Consider the following 17,543-nt stretch of genomic DNA (forward strand, 5'->3'; position numbering starts at 1 on the left):
GCTGAGAGGAAAAGGACGGACAGCGATCTCGCACGGATATCTCATCATCAGCCGAGTCTGCACGGTCAGATCGCCCGTGAGAGACCTCCGAGATACAGCGGGTCGTTGATATCTCTTTCGACCCGGTCACAGTGTCTGCTGCAGGGAGATGGCCGGGATCTTGGCGTGGTTTTGGAACGAGAGGTTCTGGCTCCCGCATAATGTAACCTGGGCTGACTTAAAAAACACAGATGAGGCAACGTTCCCGCAAGCCGAGGATCTTTATCTGGCGTGTCCTTTAGCATTCTGCATCTTTATGATACGGCTGGTTTTCGAAAGGTGGGTCTAAGCGCACGCGATAATCCAGGTGGCTGTGATACGGTTTGTTTTGTCGATGAAATGTTCCGGTGAATGATGCAGCACTCCGCTGTCCATGTTTGCCAGTCTGCTACCTAAACAATGGCATCTTATCTGGTTAGCCCACAAATCACCGGAGTTGATCACCGTTCTTTCGGCAGGCCTGCAGCATTATATGCCCTGTCTGCTTTTGATGCATCTCTCTCAGTGCAGTCACAGTGGAGCCAAGTTGCTGTACCTGCCCAAATCCAGTTACTCTGCTCTCAGCTCAAACCAGAATTTCAGCAAAGTGTCATGCTTTCAAGTGACAGGCTCTTTTTCATTAATCCGGGTGTTTTTGCATTATGTTGCATCATCCTATTTGTGACTCTTATTGCACAATCACTGATATATAGTAAAGCACAGGGTCATGATGGTTACAGCAATGCTTGTCATGCATATGTGGGTCAGAAGTCTCTTTAGGGAGTAGTGAGTGAGGCCTTAAATGTTCCCACTAAACCATCCCACTCCTGTTTATCCATGAAAATATGGTATCTTAAATAATAAAGTGATTCTGAAACAGAGCCCATAAAAGTCCTAATGTATGACCTGTAGGTGTTAAATAGATTATGCATATATCTTGAAAGTGTTCATTGCATATTGTTTATTTAGTCGCTATTTGACTATCCCTCCATCACTGCTTGCCAAAACTTCAAGTGTTTTACCAAAAGTCATCAGACATTTGCTGACTGCACATGATTCATAAAGGAGTTTATAATGCCAAATGCCTTGTGTCAAAATGACAGAAAAGATGTATTTACAGTGCTGTGTTGTTCCCACTTTTTCTTTTATTCTATGTGGTAATGTCAAACTTTCAACCAAAAGTGGTCTTCCTCAAGATGACCTGTGGAAGACCATTTGTATTCAAAACATTGACATGTCCAGGTAGAATAAAAGAATAAGCACAATTCACTTTAAAATCATCTCAAAGATTCTGCCCGTGTTGATCTGAAAGGGTGTCATGATATTTTAATTGCAGGTTTATTGCCAGACCATGTGCCATGGGCCTGAAGATCCAAGCCAACGGGCCACAAAAAGCACAGCCCAATGCTATCCTGGAGAAGGTTTTCACTGCCATAACCAAGGTGGTGCATGTGTTCTCTTCGTTATTTTTTAATGATGTGTTTCATCTCATAACATTTGTGCAGCATTTAACATGTGGAGCGTTTGTCTTGTCTTGCAAGCACCCAGATGAGAAGAGGTTGGAGGGCCTGTCCAAGCAGTTAGACTGGGATGTGCGGACCATCCAGCGCTGGTTCAGACAACGCCGCAACCAGGAGAAGCCCAGCACACTTGCCCGATTCTGTGAAAGCATGTAAGGCAAAGCACCACAGTATATCTACTTTTGCTACAAGCGTTTTCTCTCTGCGTGTCATAACATCCAAGTTTGGGAAAATTAACTTGCACAGACTTTCTACCTTCCTCAAGTATGTATGCAATCCATCACAGTGAACATAAACTCTGCTTTATTGTTGTCATGTGTTACTTTATTGCCAGTTAGTAATGCAGTTGTTAAGTGAGGCCTGTTTTGAATAGGCTCCACTGCATTACCACTCATCAATAACACATCCGTGACAGTAGTAAAAGCATGCATGACGTTCACTGTGATTGATAACTTTATCAGAGCCAGTTTTATGTTTCTGCAAGTTCATTTTCATATTGAATGGAAATGAAGGGAAACTCTGTGGCTGCTTAAAAGCGCACATTCACAAAACCAATGTGTTTTACTTATTAGGTAAATGGTGGCAGTAACATAAATGTGATTTTTAGGGCTATAACCAACAATTATTTTCAAGGATTAATCTGCTGATGATTGTCTTGATTCATTGATTAATCATTTAGCCTACGAAAATGCCCTTTACAATTCCTCAGAACCCAGAGTGACGTCTTCATATTGCTTGTTTTGTCTGACCAACAGTCCAAAACCTACAGTTATTAAGTTTACAATGTCATAAAAGAAAATAATTTTTGGTTTTAAAAAAATGACTGGAACGATTCATCAGTTATCAAAATAGTGGCTGATTAATCTACTAATCGTTATAGCACTATGGACAGACAGAAGCAGAAATGCTGGTATGGTCCTTTAACTGTTCATAATAATGGTACTTGTATGTATGTAATGGTAGTTTTGGTTAACTGTTGTATCTAACATGGCTTATAAAGACTGCAACATGAGTGTTGGTGCTGCTCTGGAATAATGGTCAAATGTGTCCCATGCGAACCAACAAACCCACTCAGGCTGTAATAGAGAATTGGCTAATCTGCAGTAGAGCATTTGCCATCAGGGAGACTGTAGTTACTTAGCGGTGTGATGTTAAAGGCCAACAAGCGAGTGTGGCTGTCGGAGCAGAGTCATGTCTGACACCAGCAGAGCAAATCTGGCAGTTTGAGACACAGGGAGCCTCACATCTTCTGATCAGCCTGAGGCTGCTGTTCACTCAGGAGAACACTTCTGGCTGATTAGACCACTGGACTGCTACTACTACCCTAGACGGGAATCTGGAAAAGCAAACTTGCTTTCTAATACTCAAGTAGAGACTGAGTTTGTGTTCGTCTAGAATATGTGTGAGCTTTTTGAACGTGCTTCGCTGGCATTCATTCTGTTTAAGCAAGGACTATACTAAAGCTTTTATCTGCACAAGCATAATGGACTGCAGACGACTTCGGGCTTTGCAATAGTTTGGCCAGGTTGTCTAGTCTGTCTCAGTTGCTTACAGTGCAATTCTCCAAGCAGGCCGGCTTCAGTCCTTCCAGCAGTGATTGTGCTCTAATGCACAGCTGTTGCAGACTGATAGCATTCTTTGTCTCTCAGTAGTCATGATGGCAGATCTGTTGTCTATTCTTTTCATTATGCAAACAGAGAGTATGTAGCAGACACATTTGGTCTGGACATAATGAAGACACTGCATGTGGTTTGTTCACCAGATATTGTTACTGCCTTCCTTTTTCCAAGATATACAGCAAAAAAAGCCATTCCAACAAGTTCAAGTATTGATTTTTCTTAGCAGGAAACCTACAGTAACCTCTGTTTTTTTACAACAGAAACAACATTTTCTAGGTGTTTTGCAATTGTAGCAAGACATCCTGTAGAAACAATTGTAAACAAATCACTGGACACAAGTAGTATCATTTCACCACAGTGGCAGAAATAATATGTGTCATTGAATTTAAAGCCTAAATATTAGGATGAGCTTTTTTTTCAGTGTATTTTTTTTATCATCATTATTTTTTCATCAGTTCTCCTTGCTTAGGCCAGGCTAAGGAAGGGGCGTGCTTTGATGTCCTCTAAAGTGTTTGTTATCTGATCTTCCCTCATCCTTTCTCTTCTCTACTTTCAGTAAGAACAAAGAAATTATTATAGGCAAAATAATGTAATTCACAATTTTAAGATAAGAGACAGGGCATTTCTATCACAAGAGGCAATATTAGTAAATATACTATTTGTATCTTATATAATATATATAGCTATTTTAGGCTTCAGTTAATATTTGATGGGTTTTGACTAATGTTTTTAATAAGTTAAAGATCTCACTTTCTTTTTCAATATATACTGTATGTATTACTGTATATTATCATGTACAGTCGACCTTGGAAAACAACCTTCATATCTGTAAGCTAAATATCAACTATTAGCCTGTTAGCGTAGCTTAGCACAAAGACTGGAAACAGCTAGCCTGGCCTCCAGTAAAGGCAACAAAATCCACCAACCATCACCTCAAAGGAAGTCACTGCACCAGGCCAAGAAATATTCCAGCACACAAGCCCTCACAACCACAACTTAATGTTTTTATACTTCATTTTTAGTACGGTTTAAACAAAAAAAAGACACAACATTTTACTGAGCTTTAGATGAACTGTTGGATGCATTTTTTTTACCTTTGGGCAGAGCTAGGCAAGCTGTTTTCTTCATATCCAGTCTTTGTACAAAGTTAAGCTAACCAGCTGCCAGCAGTAGCTTCATATTTACCGTACAGACGCAAGATTGATTGATCTTCTCATTTCAATTAAGCATATTTTCCAAAATTCTAAACAATTTCTTTAAGTTTTTAAGCTGTTTTTGAGATGGCTAGTTATTGTAATTATGCCTCATCTCATAGTTTTGTCAAATTTATATCTAGAAATGAACACCTGCAGTTTCTTGACGTATTTATTACTTAATTATCTCTTAATTTGTTATTCCTTTTCATCAGATACAAAATCAAAGCCTGTAGTAGATTCAGAAATCTACTAATAGCAGCTGAGATTACCAATTTCCTCATTACTGCTCTTCCTGTAACTGATACGTAGGTGTATGATTTTCATACCTTTCAAGCAGCATACCTCCCCAGAAAAAGCTCAGCGGATGCCAAGCCGGCAACTACAGTAATAAGCATGTTTGTGCTCAGCAGATGCTTATAGCACAGCTGTGAGATGATCTGTTTACATGTGTTCTTGAGAGAGGATGACCACACCCATGTTTTTCTTCAATTTAGTTGCAATATCCTAGCACCACATTAAAATAAGTGGCTATTAACAAGCCTTTTCATTCGAGCAAATTGAAATCATGCCTAGTAATCAAACCAAATTAGACAAATACACAAAGGTGGAAGGGGCAGCTATTACAGCCTGAAGAGTAACAGAGGTGTTACTCCTCATTTAACAGCAAAGAGGGGATATGTTAAGGCGTTCGCACAACTGAATTTTGATCAAAGCCAGAGCTTCATGACTAATTGTTATGTTGAACCATCCAAATGCAAACAGTTGTAGCCAGCTGGTGCTCAGACAAACCACCTGGAGAAGTTACAAAGTGGAATTAAATGAGCCAGCATTTATTTTATCCCAAAGCTATCTGCTACAATAAAGCTAGCCTCATAACAGAGGATCAAATCAAAGTTGCCCTCCTGCAGTTTTTGCTCCCTCAAGCGGTGCTTTGTCCAATGAGGTACATTTGTTGTAGGGGAATAGTGATCAGTGGATCTGTCCCAGTTTAAACCCTCCAGTCTTATGGATGATTGTGTATAATCAACTATTACAAAAGTATGGTGGTCCTCTATGTACCATAACACATTACATATGCCCTAATTGTTTCATATAAAATCACAGTTTGCTGCATTATATTCTATACATTTTTTATATTTTGTATTGTCACCTGATGCCTGAATTTTGTGTTCCCCTTTACATAAATGAAGACTTTTTCACCATAAATTGAGGCAGAAAAGGCAGAAATGTCACCAGAATGCAGGAAATGAAGTCCCCAATGCTTAATTTTTTTTTTCCCCCAGACCCTCCTCTTCATTTGAGTCCTCTCCACTATTGAAACTAAACCAATGATCTTGCATTTCAAGAAATCTACCACATACTGCAAGAAAATGGTCTAGGGCGCCAACATTGCGACAGCAGGCCCTGACTCAGTCCTTAGCAGTTCCTACTGTCCTTCTCTTCACTTTGCTGCTACTGGTAGAGAAGAGGGCTGGTCTGCCTCAGCCACCAGCTGAGTTTATAATGTGCCATATTTTAATGTACTGACAAATTAAATTTAATAGTTAACGTTACTTAAGACAGACAGCTTTCACTTTAGCTTGTTTTTAACAAAAAACTATTAGCCGAGCTAGCGCTGCGCCCGTGTAAAACCAAAACGCAGATACGGTGGGTGAGAGACAGAGCAGATTAAAATATTGCGTTTTGCGTGTTTATGCTTATTAAACAGGTGTGTTGGTAAAGTAGTGGCTTTTTACTCGCAAAGTTTTTATTGCAACACGTAGCCTACATGACGAGCGTAGTTGTTATCAACGTCCACTGGCTGACTTCGCTCCGTGTGCGCTTGTGTGTATGTGGAGTGGAGGCGCTCTGCAGACACAAAGAGGAGGGCAGAGGCTGGAGGTCGGACAGTTGAGCCTTGATTGGCGGTGATCGGTACAACGCATGTGAAACTCAGTAAAGATGAGAAGGGAACGATATTGCTCATTCTTTAGCTACTACCATTCACTATAGCCTATGTATTTTACTTTTGTTGTCATATATATAAAATTATGTGTTGGGCCACATGGAGGTTGCTTCGGGGCCGGATGCGGGCCTCCACTTAAATAGGGCTGTTGTACATATATAGCAGCGATTCAACAGCACTTGTAAAAGACTATTGTGGGTTTAATGAACCAGTTGCCACGCAACAGTCTTTACTGTGCGCCAGGTAGACGTCCAGTTAATTTGGTTTTACAATACTATTGATCAAGCACAAAGAGCCGTTCATGACGGCTTCCACAGGCCTGTGTTACCATGCAAATCATTCCTCTAGTATTCATTAAAGAGTTAGAACTGAATATCTTGAACAAACATCCAAAGAAAAAGGACTAGCTCTGTTGGATGTGCAATGAGAAGGTGATATGGATTATCCCTGTTCTCTTTTCGAGACTTGATGACATGTTGTGTTTCAGGGCTGTGGCTGTCAAAATGTGTTTTATTTGAAATGAGCTGGAACAACAGCACTCGAGTCGGCACAAACTTAAAAGTATGCAAACCTGGACTCACACCACAGCCTCTGTCAGAGCCACGGGATCAGTGGATGTTTGCTTCTATGTCACAGAAATCAAGCTTTGTTCCTTTTCTGTATGTTTTACTTCATGCTGTATTCAGAAGTGTATTACATATCTTAGAACCATTTAATCTAATTGGTTACACATTTGTGAAATGCTGTTACAACTCAATAAGGCAGAAGAGGGGGTCTGTCATTCAAGCCCTGCAGAAACACATATGATTTCTGATCTGGTGCAACTTCCGGAGTCTTAAATGCTTCCTCCCAGTTGCTGACTGTTATGAGCTGGGTATACTATACATCTTCCAGCTCAGCAGGGTGTTGATCACTGAAGTGTCTGTTGAAGCAGTTTCTTCTCTGCCTGTAAGCTCAGACCTCTTGATCACTTTCCCTACCATTGTGTCGTTGTACTTACTGTAAATGATGTGCAGGGTTATATAAAGCACAGAGCAAGATGCGTTGGGACTGGACAGTGCGAGTGGCTTGTCTTTCCCCCTGGACTTCACCGTCAGTGATGTCCCATTTTTCTGTGGCTCACCCTACACTGCAGATTTGGGGATGTAAGAGGACCTCAAAACTTCAAATTATTACAGGCTTGATAGACACAGTGTGCTACTCCTAGGTACAAAACTACGTAAGTGGGACACAGCACAAGTTTATGTTAATATTTTGGGATGAATATAAATTGTATGCAGCTGCATTATTCTCTACAAGCTGTTTTTTTAACACTTTTCTTCTCTCTGTAATTTACTAATCTTTAACACAAATTTATAGCATTGACTTGAGAACCCAAAGTGGAAAAGAGACAGAAAAAGGGCAAAACAGAAAGAATTGCAAACACACTGCATAGCTAAGGGCTACTGTCTTTCACGCATACAATTTCAAGGTAGGGGTCCTCCACACTTCACTGCCTACTGCAAACCACTACTTAGTCATTTTCAAGGTTATGCCCCAAAACAAAAAAAGTTATAAAGGTTTGTTGCCTAAACAAATGTAAACAAATGTTGAAGATTAATTGTTTAAATTTGGGCTTTATATTAATTTTCTTTTTCTTTCTTTCTTTATTTCAGGTGGAGATTTACATTCTATCTATACATATTTACCTATGGAGTGCGTTTCCTTAAAAAGGTAAGTTTGGTTCAACCTCTTGTTATGACACCATTCTCTACAGCTTATCTGGAGGTCCATGACTAGCATGAAAATCTGTCTGAATAGGTTGGTGCCTAGTCATGAGACTGGCAAGTAAAATGGATGTTCCGGTTTAAGGGGACTACTTTTCTAAAGGCAATTTGCAATAACGGCTAGTACAAAAAGTGTTCATTAATTATGAATCTTACAAGGATCTGTCAAGCAAAGGGAGAGCAGCTGACAAATAAAAACACTCCCATTGCTAAATAATGCCATCCATTGAATATAGGCTATGTGGTACGTACTCAGGGATGATTTGTCTTCCTTTTGATAATAAACATCAACTGTTGGAAGTTAGTGTTCATATGTGATGTTTCAGAGTGTCATTTCAATGGCACAAAATGTTGACAACTGAGACAGCTATAGTTACCTGTTGGTAGCTAACGTTACGTTGTCAATTTTACATAAATTAAAATTACAGTTAATGTTCTGTGGTTGAAGTGGCTATTGTTATATGTTTATATAAGGAGTAAAATATGGATTTTTAAACTACATATATCTTTAATAATATTACAGTTGGGCTGGTTCTGATTGGGCTATTGCTGCCAGTGAAATCTGGTAATCCTGCATGCTGCTTGAGTTAGCATTTGACATTTTAGCTATGCATTTAATTTCTGTAACATTATAAATAAACTAACAAGACTGTGGAGCAGTTACTGTACATTTGTGACATGGTTATGTAATTTTTGTTTCTAAAACATCTGTAATGCTTGTGTTTAAAGTTAGTTGTAAATGTTACTTCTTCTTGGGACTAACATTAACGTTAGTTAAGCACTGTTTGTGGGCTACATCATGCTAACCTGTCTGATATAAAACCATAATGTCAACACAGCTTGTTTCGTATTTAATGTTTTTTTTAAAGCACGTTTTACCTTTCAAATGCTGCGACAATGTGCACTCGGTTTTCATGGTTTGTGAAAATTGATAGTTAGCTTAGTCGGAGTAAGGTTACCGTGCATGGTTCAGGGGATGTAGGAGATCAGAGCTCTCCAGGAATCTCAGTAGAAACAGCTCTCCTTATGTAGAAGGTTTGAAATCCCACCAGCTGTTGAGGTTACTGAGGAGTGACTGGCATCGAAGAGCCACATTTGTGAGAGTATAGAAATGATGACCCAGTTAAATATTACTGAAATATGTGGCTGAGATAGACTAATAATTTCATAATCAATTCAAACATAATCAACAGAGCAATAGTTTATATAGCAGAGTAGGAAATATCTCTTAAAGACACAAGTTGCATGACGAAGCACTTTGTGAAAATAGTTAATTCCCTGGTAATCCCCGCCACAGGCTCCACTCTCTCTGTTGGATTTATTAATAGAGCAGGTCTGGAGCAGGAGTGCAGGAGATGGGTCACTGTTTCCTTGTAACACATTTGTATGCATCACAGTAACCATTTCTCTTGTCATCCTGTCATCATATCATTACACAAACTTTAGATGAGGAAAAACTGCCTTGGTTCCTTGTTAGTCCTGCTACAAGCAATAAAATCTTGTATAGCATTCATTTAGTATATTATAAACCACTTTGATTTTATTCAGAATCCATCAAGGGAATTATTCATTTTTCAGTTGTCACATTGATATTCATGTGTTAAACGACAAGAAAATACTGTATTGAACTCCAACTGTTTGTGTAGGAGCAGGATAACACTGGATTGATATTGTCTTTAATGCAACCTGCTCTTTCTAGGTTTTATAAAAAGATTAGAAATAAAATAGTAGTAGTAGTAGTAGTAGTAGTGGAGAATATATATATTTGGGTTCCTTGACAGAATTATATTATATTTATAAAATTGTCAGAGATATAATGACAAAGTTCCACAGTAAATTTTATTATAGTACAGTCCTAACCACAGTCACTCTGACAATTTTATTATATTTTACATTTCAAATATCATCTGGTTGTATTTGTTTCATAAATGTTAAAAAGTATTAATTTTATGTTTTGTTTTTCATTTTCTGCAGAGTCCATGGCTTTGGAACACTAAAGAGTGCTGGTACAACTACCCTTATCAGGTAAAAGCCTTTTTATACAGCATGTTTACCCATCCTTAGTAATCATGATACAGCAAGATGACTTGTATGACCAAGACTCTTACCTCTCAGATATTTATTTTAACATTGTTGTTTTTGTGTTTATGCAGCCACTGACTGTGGACATCCATTATTACTATATACTGGAGCTGTCTTTCTACCTGTCTTTACTCTTTTCCCAATTCACAGACATCAGGAGGAAGGTATGAATAATTGCAAGTCACACCAAAACATACACCATGCATCTCCAATAACGTGTATCATTCAATGTCTGTTAAAAGAGCTACTGTAATGCAAAAGTGACTCTATTAATCACTTTTTTGGGTTGAAGCCAGAAAATTATGTTCTGTTTATGCCGTTGTGCAGTGCTGTCACAGAAAAAGGACATTATCTTTGCTTGACTGTCCATCATGTCTGTAATGTTTAGTCTACTGGCTTGTGAACATTTGCTTTCCGCCTCGGTGTATTCTCACTGGTGTGTGAAATAACACAAAATTACGAGGGTAAGAAGGATTAACAGATTTTTTCGAACATTCAGAAATTGGATTACTCTGTCAAACTTCACAAAAGCAATTCTCAAGCAGCAATTACTTTGTTTTTGTCATTGTGTAAAATAATCTTTAATCTGTTACATAATGGTGTCATACAGTACTCACATATACATACAGAAGTTTAAAACTTCATGTAATTATGTTTAGTCAGTTATTTATATAAATAATTATATCAGACAAAAAATTGTCCTGGTAGGGTATAGCAACAGGTAAAATACCTAGTGTTATGTTATTCATACTTAATCCTTAAAAATAATACACAATAAACCCTCATAACATATCCCAAGTATTAACATGTCACTGTTATGTCTTCTTTGATGTATTAACCAGGTAAATGTAACATCTACTTCCACCAAGCTGCAGGTTTCTTTAACTTTACATGTATAATTAGGAACCAGAATATCGCTTAGCACGTTGTACCATGAATATGATTTAAAAGGTGGCCACTGTTTGTAAGAGCTGAGATTCAGTGTCAGTTTGTACAAACACAACACAACTTAAAACTTAATGTGCAATGGCCCACTTCCACTCACTTTCATCTTCTTTTCTTGTTTGTTAAAAAAATGGCTATACTTTGGGTTCATTAAGTATCAATTTGCATGCCTTCCAGCCATGATCTTACTCCTGTCTCCAGTCCATCCTCAGCTCTGCCCTCTCCAGAACAAACCTCACTCACCGCACTCACAGCAGCCCCCTCGATGCCGTGCTGTGTATGCCTTCACTCTGTCATCTCTTTGTTGACTGTTGGCATGTTGTCTGTTTTTGTTTCTCCTTTCAGTTTTTTCATGCACAGTACTACACTGAGGAGGTCCTCTGCATCCCCTGCCAATTCCAGTATGTTCTCCCTGCACACTCTTTTACCTTGCTTTCATTCTGTATCTTGCATCATTACTCTTCCTTCTCATCCTCCTCCTCCATTCTGTCGCCATTTTGGACTAGTTCTCGTTGCTTTGAGCTGACACGTTTCTGTAGCTTATTAAGATTTGCTAGAGGAATGCTTCCCCATGCCACCTGTCTGCATCCTGAGTCACCCGGAGCTCCACTCAGGGCTGTTCCAAACCAAATGGCTCATACTCAGACGAGATCAAAGCTAAATCATATCCTACAGCCTAAAGTCATATATTTTCACCTGAATTTTACCTACAGTAACGATTGTTTTAGATCATGTTCAGCTTAAGTGATTTTTCGTTCTGCTTGATTTTGATTTCCAGTAGAGAAACAGAGATGTTTGCTTACTTACAAACAGTGGTGGAATGTAACAGAGAACATTTACTCAAGTACTGTACTTGAGTACACATTTAATGCCACTTTATACTTCTATTGCACTGGGGTTCAGAGGGAAATATTGTACTTTTAACTCTACTACATTTATTTGACACAAATGTACTTTAAATTACATTTTAAATGCAGGACTTTTACTTGTAATGGAGTATTTTTGCATTGTGGTGTTACTTTTACTTAAGTAAAGGATTTGAACTCTTCTCCCACCACTGCTTTTCAACATATTTTGAAATGGCTAAATTGCAGTTTGACACTATGGCAGCATCAGATGAGGATTACTATAAGCAACACATTCGGTAGATTATATTATCTATGTTGTATATATTATATATACTGTCACACACACATATATATACACATTCCACAGCACAACTGCAATTGAGTGTTCATGAATGCTTGGACACCGAGGGTATACTTGCTATCTTTGTTTGTGTAAGTGGTGATTAATCATAATCATTGTCCTGTCATAACTTTTTATATCTTTTCAATAGCTGTGTCAATCACAGTGGCATATGAGGAACACGGCTAACCAAAATAGAGGTTTTATTTTGGAAGATGTTAATCCACACACACATACTCACACTCGCGCAGCGACTAACTTGGGCAAAGCACACTTCAAGGTCATGTAAACACAAACATGAAGTGCTTCTTGCGTCAGTTTTGAAAATAGGCACCACTGTGTTGCACAATAATTCCTCTTATTCAGTTAATATTACTCGGCAGTAGGGGCTTTGTCATTTACAAATTACAAATTGTCATGCATTACTACAACCACACAAAGCTTGTATCTCCACAATACAGTATGTGTATGTCCCCTTTTACTTTATCCTGTTTTTACGCTCTGGTTAAGTGCTGCATGCAGTGACTCGAACAGCATCGAGGCAGTTTTGAGAATACTTTCTTTGGTTTTCTGACGTTTCCTTGGCAACTATGTCCCCAGGATTTCCTGATCATGTTCCTGCACCATGTGGCAACAATCTCCCTCATCACGTTTTCCTATGTGAACAACATGGCACGAGTGGGAACCCTGGTCATGTGTCTCCACGATGCAGCCGATGTGCTAATAGAGGTGAGGATGGGTGAGAGAATTAAATGCTGACAGCCGGGCAAACACAGGCAAAGATGATTGGGTGTGTGGGTGGAGTGTTGGGAGTTTACATGGTCAACTATCAGCCATCTATAGCTAAATTTAACTGCACTCTTTGTATTATAAACATTGTGTCAGACTGTATAATACAGGTACAGTGTATGTTGAACAGACGCTTTTTTTGATTTTGATAGTTTAGTTATACCCTCAACAATGGTGGAAACTAGAGCTTTTTAATTCATATATTGTCAGAGATATTTCAAGTTGTTTACATGGTCTGATTAATGATTGATTTCTTTCATGTTCTATCAAGGCTGCCAAGATGGCCAACTATGCCAAATGTCAGATACTGTGCAACCTACTGTTTGCAATGTTTGCAATTCTCTTCATAAGTTCCAGGCTGGGAGTTTACCCTGTCTGGTAAGTGTTATTCTCTTTCCTGTGTACCACAGTTAGCACCCTTCTAATGGCTGAGGTAGTGTGAGCGTGTCATTTACATATAGTACAGTCTATACAGGCAGTCAGAGACCCGTGCAGCAGATGACCGAGTTGCTCTGCACATTTTGCCAGGCCGTCCCTGAAAATGCATGTCAGTGCCATGGAGACTTCAGTGCTTTTTTTACTACAGTTTGCAGTTCAGACACATCTCTGTGAATTTTGTTGCTAAGTAATAGTTACTATGGATACAGCAGCGTTAACCCCTCAAAGAAAGCCAAACAAATCAACTAATGAAAAGCAGATCGTTACGGTTATTGCTTTATTATTGAAAACAGTGTCAGAGTTCCACCTGATTGTTAAAACATCAAAAGGTATTCTACACATGAGAATCTTTTATCATTGTGTGGTGTTGCTTTTTTGGTTTTAGATATTTGTTGCATTTCAAGTTGTAGCCAATCCATCCAAATTTCTACACCAGAGAATACAGGCAGGTTTAAATGAATTTCTTGCAGGATTGTTTTACCCAGACATTAAAAGTCTAATTACATTAGATGGTGAATCAGAGTTACCACAAACCGGTTTTAGTCCTTGAAAGTGCAGCAGTTATCTTGCAGTTATCAGCAGCAGTGTTATCACACCTTTCAGTGAAACGAAGAGAGACGTGATTAGGTTCTGAGTCAGGCAGCTTCAGTTGTCTGTCTTTCTTTTTTCCCTATACCCACAGTTCTCTGTCTTTGTTTCTACGCTGTAATATGATGATCCTATTCTAGATTTTAGTCAGCCCCCACCACACCAGTAGTAAAGTTGTCATTACTGTAAAGCTGTTGCCATGGCTTCACTATCCTGAGGATGATTCACAGACCATTTGCAAGAATTGGCTCAGGGATAAATTTAACATCCTTAAAAATTTTTATTGCATGTCATGTGAAGCTAGATACACTGCTTTTTCTTCTCCATTTGCAATTTTAATTGTAGACTTTTATGTTTATTGCACTATAAACAAAATGCTATTTCAAAGACACACATCTTTTTGTGCTACAAACACATCATATAAACGATACGTACGCACACAAAACAAGCACAAATATCGATATGCGAACTGCTGTTTAAGGGACTTTCTACATCCATTTATGACAAACTGGGAGTGGAAATTAGACTTGTGCATGTGCATCCAGATCCACAGGGATTGAGATTTAGAAAAACAGAATCAGGCATATACAATGCTTTTTAAATTTGATGAAAAGAATGCATGTGCATATTTCTGTCTTTGTGCAAACAGACAGTTTAAGTTGTGAATCTACACAGAGTTCTGTACATCTGGCACAAGGTGTCCTCTTTTCTTGTCACTGGCTTTGGCTATTTTGGCTATTTCTACCTGCTCCTCAGGATATACAATTTCCCCACTAAGAGAAAGTCCTGTGCTTTTCTAATAAAACATGTCAAGTTAATTATCTCACTCTCCCTCTGTCTCTATGGAAGGATTTTAAATACCACCTTGTTCGAGAGTTGGGAGATTGTAGGGCCCTACCCGTCTTGGTGGGTCTTCAACCTGCTTCTGGTCCTGCTGCAGCTTCTTCACTCCTTCTGGTCCTACCTCATAGTGAAGACAGCATGCCGAGCCATCTCCAAAGGAAAGGTGAGTCACTACACTCAGACCCTCTTTCGACTTGCTCTCCATACATATACCTTCCATTTATACCTGTTCTTGCATAATAGGGTGTTTTGCTGCTAGTGTATAAAAATACTGTGTGGTGTTTTCAAAGGCCATTTTGACTTTCCCTTTTTATTCTTCCATGCTAACCTGCAACCGTCAAGGTGGGAAAATGGAATCCGTTACATGTAAGTAGCTTCAAAGCATCCATGTAATCTGTTGCATTCATCATGTTCCTGATTGTCAATCAACCCTAACCTATGCCCCCGTCAGGATGAATCATAATAACTGTGTGATAACTAACACTTTAGTTTATAAACAAATAACCTGCAAAACTAATGCCATTCAAATCAGCCTTAGCTGTATTTTGTGTGTAACAGTCATTAGCAAATGTTAACATGCTAAAATGGTGAACATGGTAAACATTAGACCTGCTAAGCACGTTAACATCGTCATTGTGCGTATGTTCCCATTTTCAGCTGTGCCTAAGTACAGCCTCACAGTGCCACTAGCATGGCTGGTGACTCTTAGTGCTATTTATTGTCACATTCTCACTGTTTGTTGCTGCTTTTTATTCACACTCCTGTAATTATTTTGCCAATGTTATTTGTAAATCCTGAATACTCTCTTGTTATATTAGATAAATGGACACATGGCATTTTAAATTATACAATATCTAGTGCTAATAAATAGATTAGTTGATCGTCCAAAAATGTATTACCAACTTTCTGTAATTGATTAGTCAAAAGTCAAAATGCAAAAAAATCAGTCAAAAATGCCAAACATTCACTGGCTCCTGTTCTCTGTTTTATATCATTGTATATTGAATATCTAAGTTTTGGACTGACAAGCAATCGATTTGAAAAAAGGGTCACAAGATTAATCAATGATGAAAAGAATTAGCTGCAAACAAAATGTTCAGAGGTCTCCATATCTCGAGCAAATATATTTTATGGCTTTTACAGCTTGTTGCCTGATACTGATTGGCAGAACAACTCCGTTATGCCACTCTGACACCCATTTGTAGCACCGCCATGCATGGTCGCCACAGATAATGCCGCAACCATCCCTCTTATTTCTGCAGGTGTCTAAAGACGACCGCAGCGACATTGAGTCCAGCTCTGATGAGGATGACAGCCCCCCACCCAATCAGAAGCACCACAACAGCGCCACCACCAATGGGACCAACAAAAATCACGGGACCAACGGCTACCTGACAGGAGCCCCATATCCCGACGAACACTGACTAAGCTGATATCACAACACTGGAGCCATGCTACAGACACCATCCATCAATCTGTGTGTGTGTGTGTGTGTGTGTGTGTGTATTTGAGTGTATGGTGGAAACATGAACAACATCGCCTGTCTGTGGCTGGAAGTTCTTGATAGATTTATGTGAATGCAGTTTTGTTGTCAATTTGATTCTTTGCTTATTTCCTCACGCAATTTATTTTTTCCATCTATATATTTGCATCAAAATGCACTTAATGAAATATCAACTCCTATCGGTACAACCCACTCTGTTTAGCCAATGAATGAAAGCATTCCACTTTATGGTGTAAGCATGCTACTTTAACATACAGTAGTCTGGCATACTGGGGGTATTTCTTCTTATGTTCGTGTCTTTCTATGTTATTTATTTTTTATAAATATTTTTGCAGATGGTAGTCAGACATCTATTCTCCTTTGACGTCAGTGTTAAAGATGAAATAATCTTGAACAACAACAGCACAGCTGTTTGTTCACACCACAACATCATGATAACGAGTATTAGCAAAATGCTGAAGAACTGGGTTTACTTTTAATGCTACACCCCCAAAGATATGCCAAAATGTTTACTCACATTTTGAAATACATTCTCCACTCAAACCGTGTATATGATGTCAATGACAGTATTAAGTGTGTGCATCGGACATCGGTCTAGATGCTGTATTCCCTATTAAAGCATTTTGTTAAGTATTCTGGTACATTTCTGGTAAGCATTTCATTAAAGGCCATTTGTCCTCTGAGGAGGCAGACATGAGTTCTTTGAATGATTCAATAAAAAAAACATGAAGATTGCAAATGTGTGTGGTTCTGTTCAATAAGTTTAATCAGCAAAGAAACAAAATCAAATCCTGGTGGTGAATTCTAAGTTTACAAATAAATTAATTTGAATTTTTTTTTATTTGAGATAGAATTAAATTCATTGGTGATGGCTGTATTCCTTTTAGGTGCTTTAGTTTCAGGGTCCCAGTATTGTTCATGCTGGCATATTCGCACTGTCATGACATATTGGGAAACTTGAATAGAACAGAGCCATCATTAATGGTATTAACTTGTTTTGGTTTTCTGGCCGACAACTGTTTTGGTTCAGACTCTCCACTCTCATAGCGTCAGCAGGCAGCTCTTTATAGAGAACATGCTGTAAAAAAAACCCCACTACAAT

At 38.7% G+C, this 17,543-nt stretch overlaps 1 protein-coding gene across 1 annotated transcript; it reads left to right on the top strand.

Annotated features, from left to right (window-relative positions):
* The first annotated feature begins 6 nt into the window (after positions 1 to 6).
* cers6 (ceramide synthase 6) lies at positions 7 to 17,180 on the top strand. Its single transcript, XM_038720461.1, has 11 exons — positions 7 to 318; positions 1,355 to 1,460; positions 1,560 to 1,690; positions 7,954 to 8,011; positions 10,039 to 10,089; positions 10,218 to 10,310; positions 12,880 to 13,008; positions 13,340 to 13,446; positions 14,944 to 15,100; positions 15,280 to 15,303; positions 16,200 to 17,180. Exons 1-11 carry the CDS (start codon positions 149 to 151, stop codon positions 16,359 to 16,361), a joined length of 1,188 nt encoding a protein of 395 aa, XP_038576389.1. The 5' UTR covers positions 7 to 148; the 3' UTR covers positions 16,362 to 17,180.
* The last annotated feature ends 363 nt before the right edge of the window (positions 17,181 to 17,543 follow it).

The sequence above is a fragment of the Micropterus salmoides genome, unplaced genomic scaffold (genome assembly GCF_014851395.1).
Source record: "Micropterus salmoides isolate LMB-PRFRI ecotype aquatic unplaced genomic scaffold, ASM1485139v1 Ms_hic_scaffold_15, whole genome shotgun sequence".
Classification (NCBI taxonomy): Eukaryota; Metazoa; Chordata; class Actinopteri; order Centrarchiformes; family Centrarchidae; genus Micropterus; species Micropterus salmoides.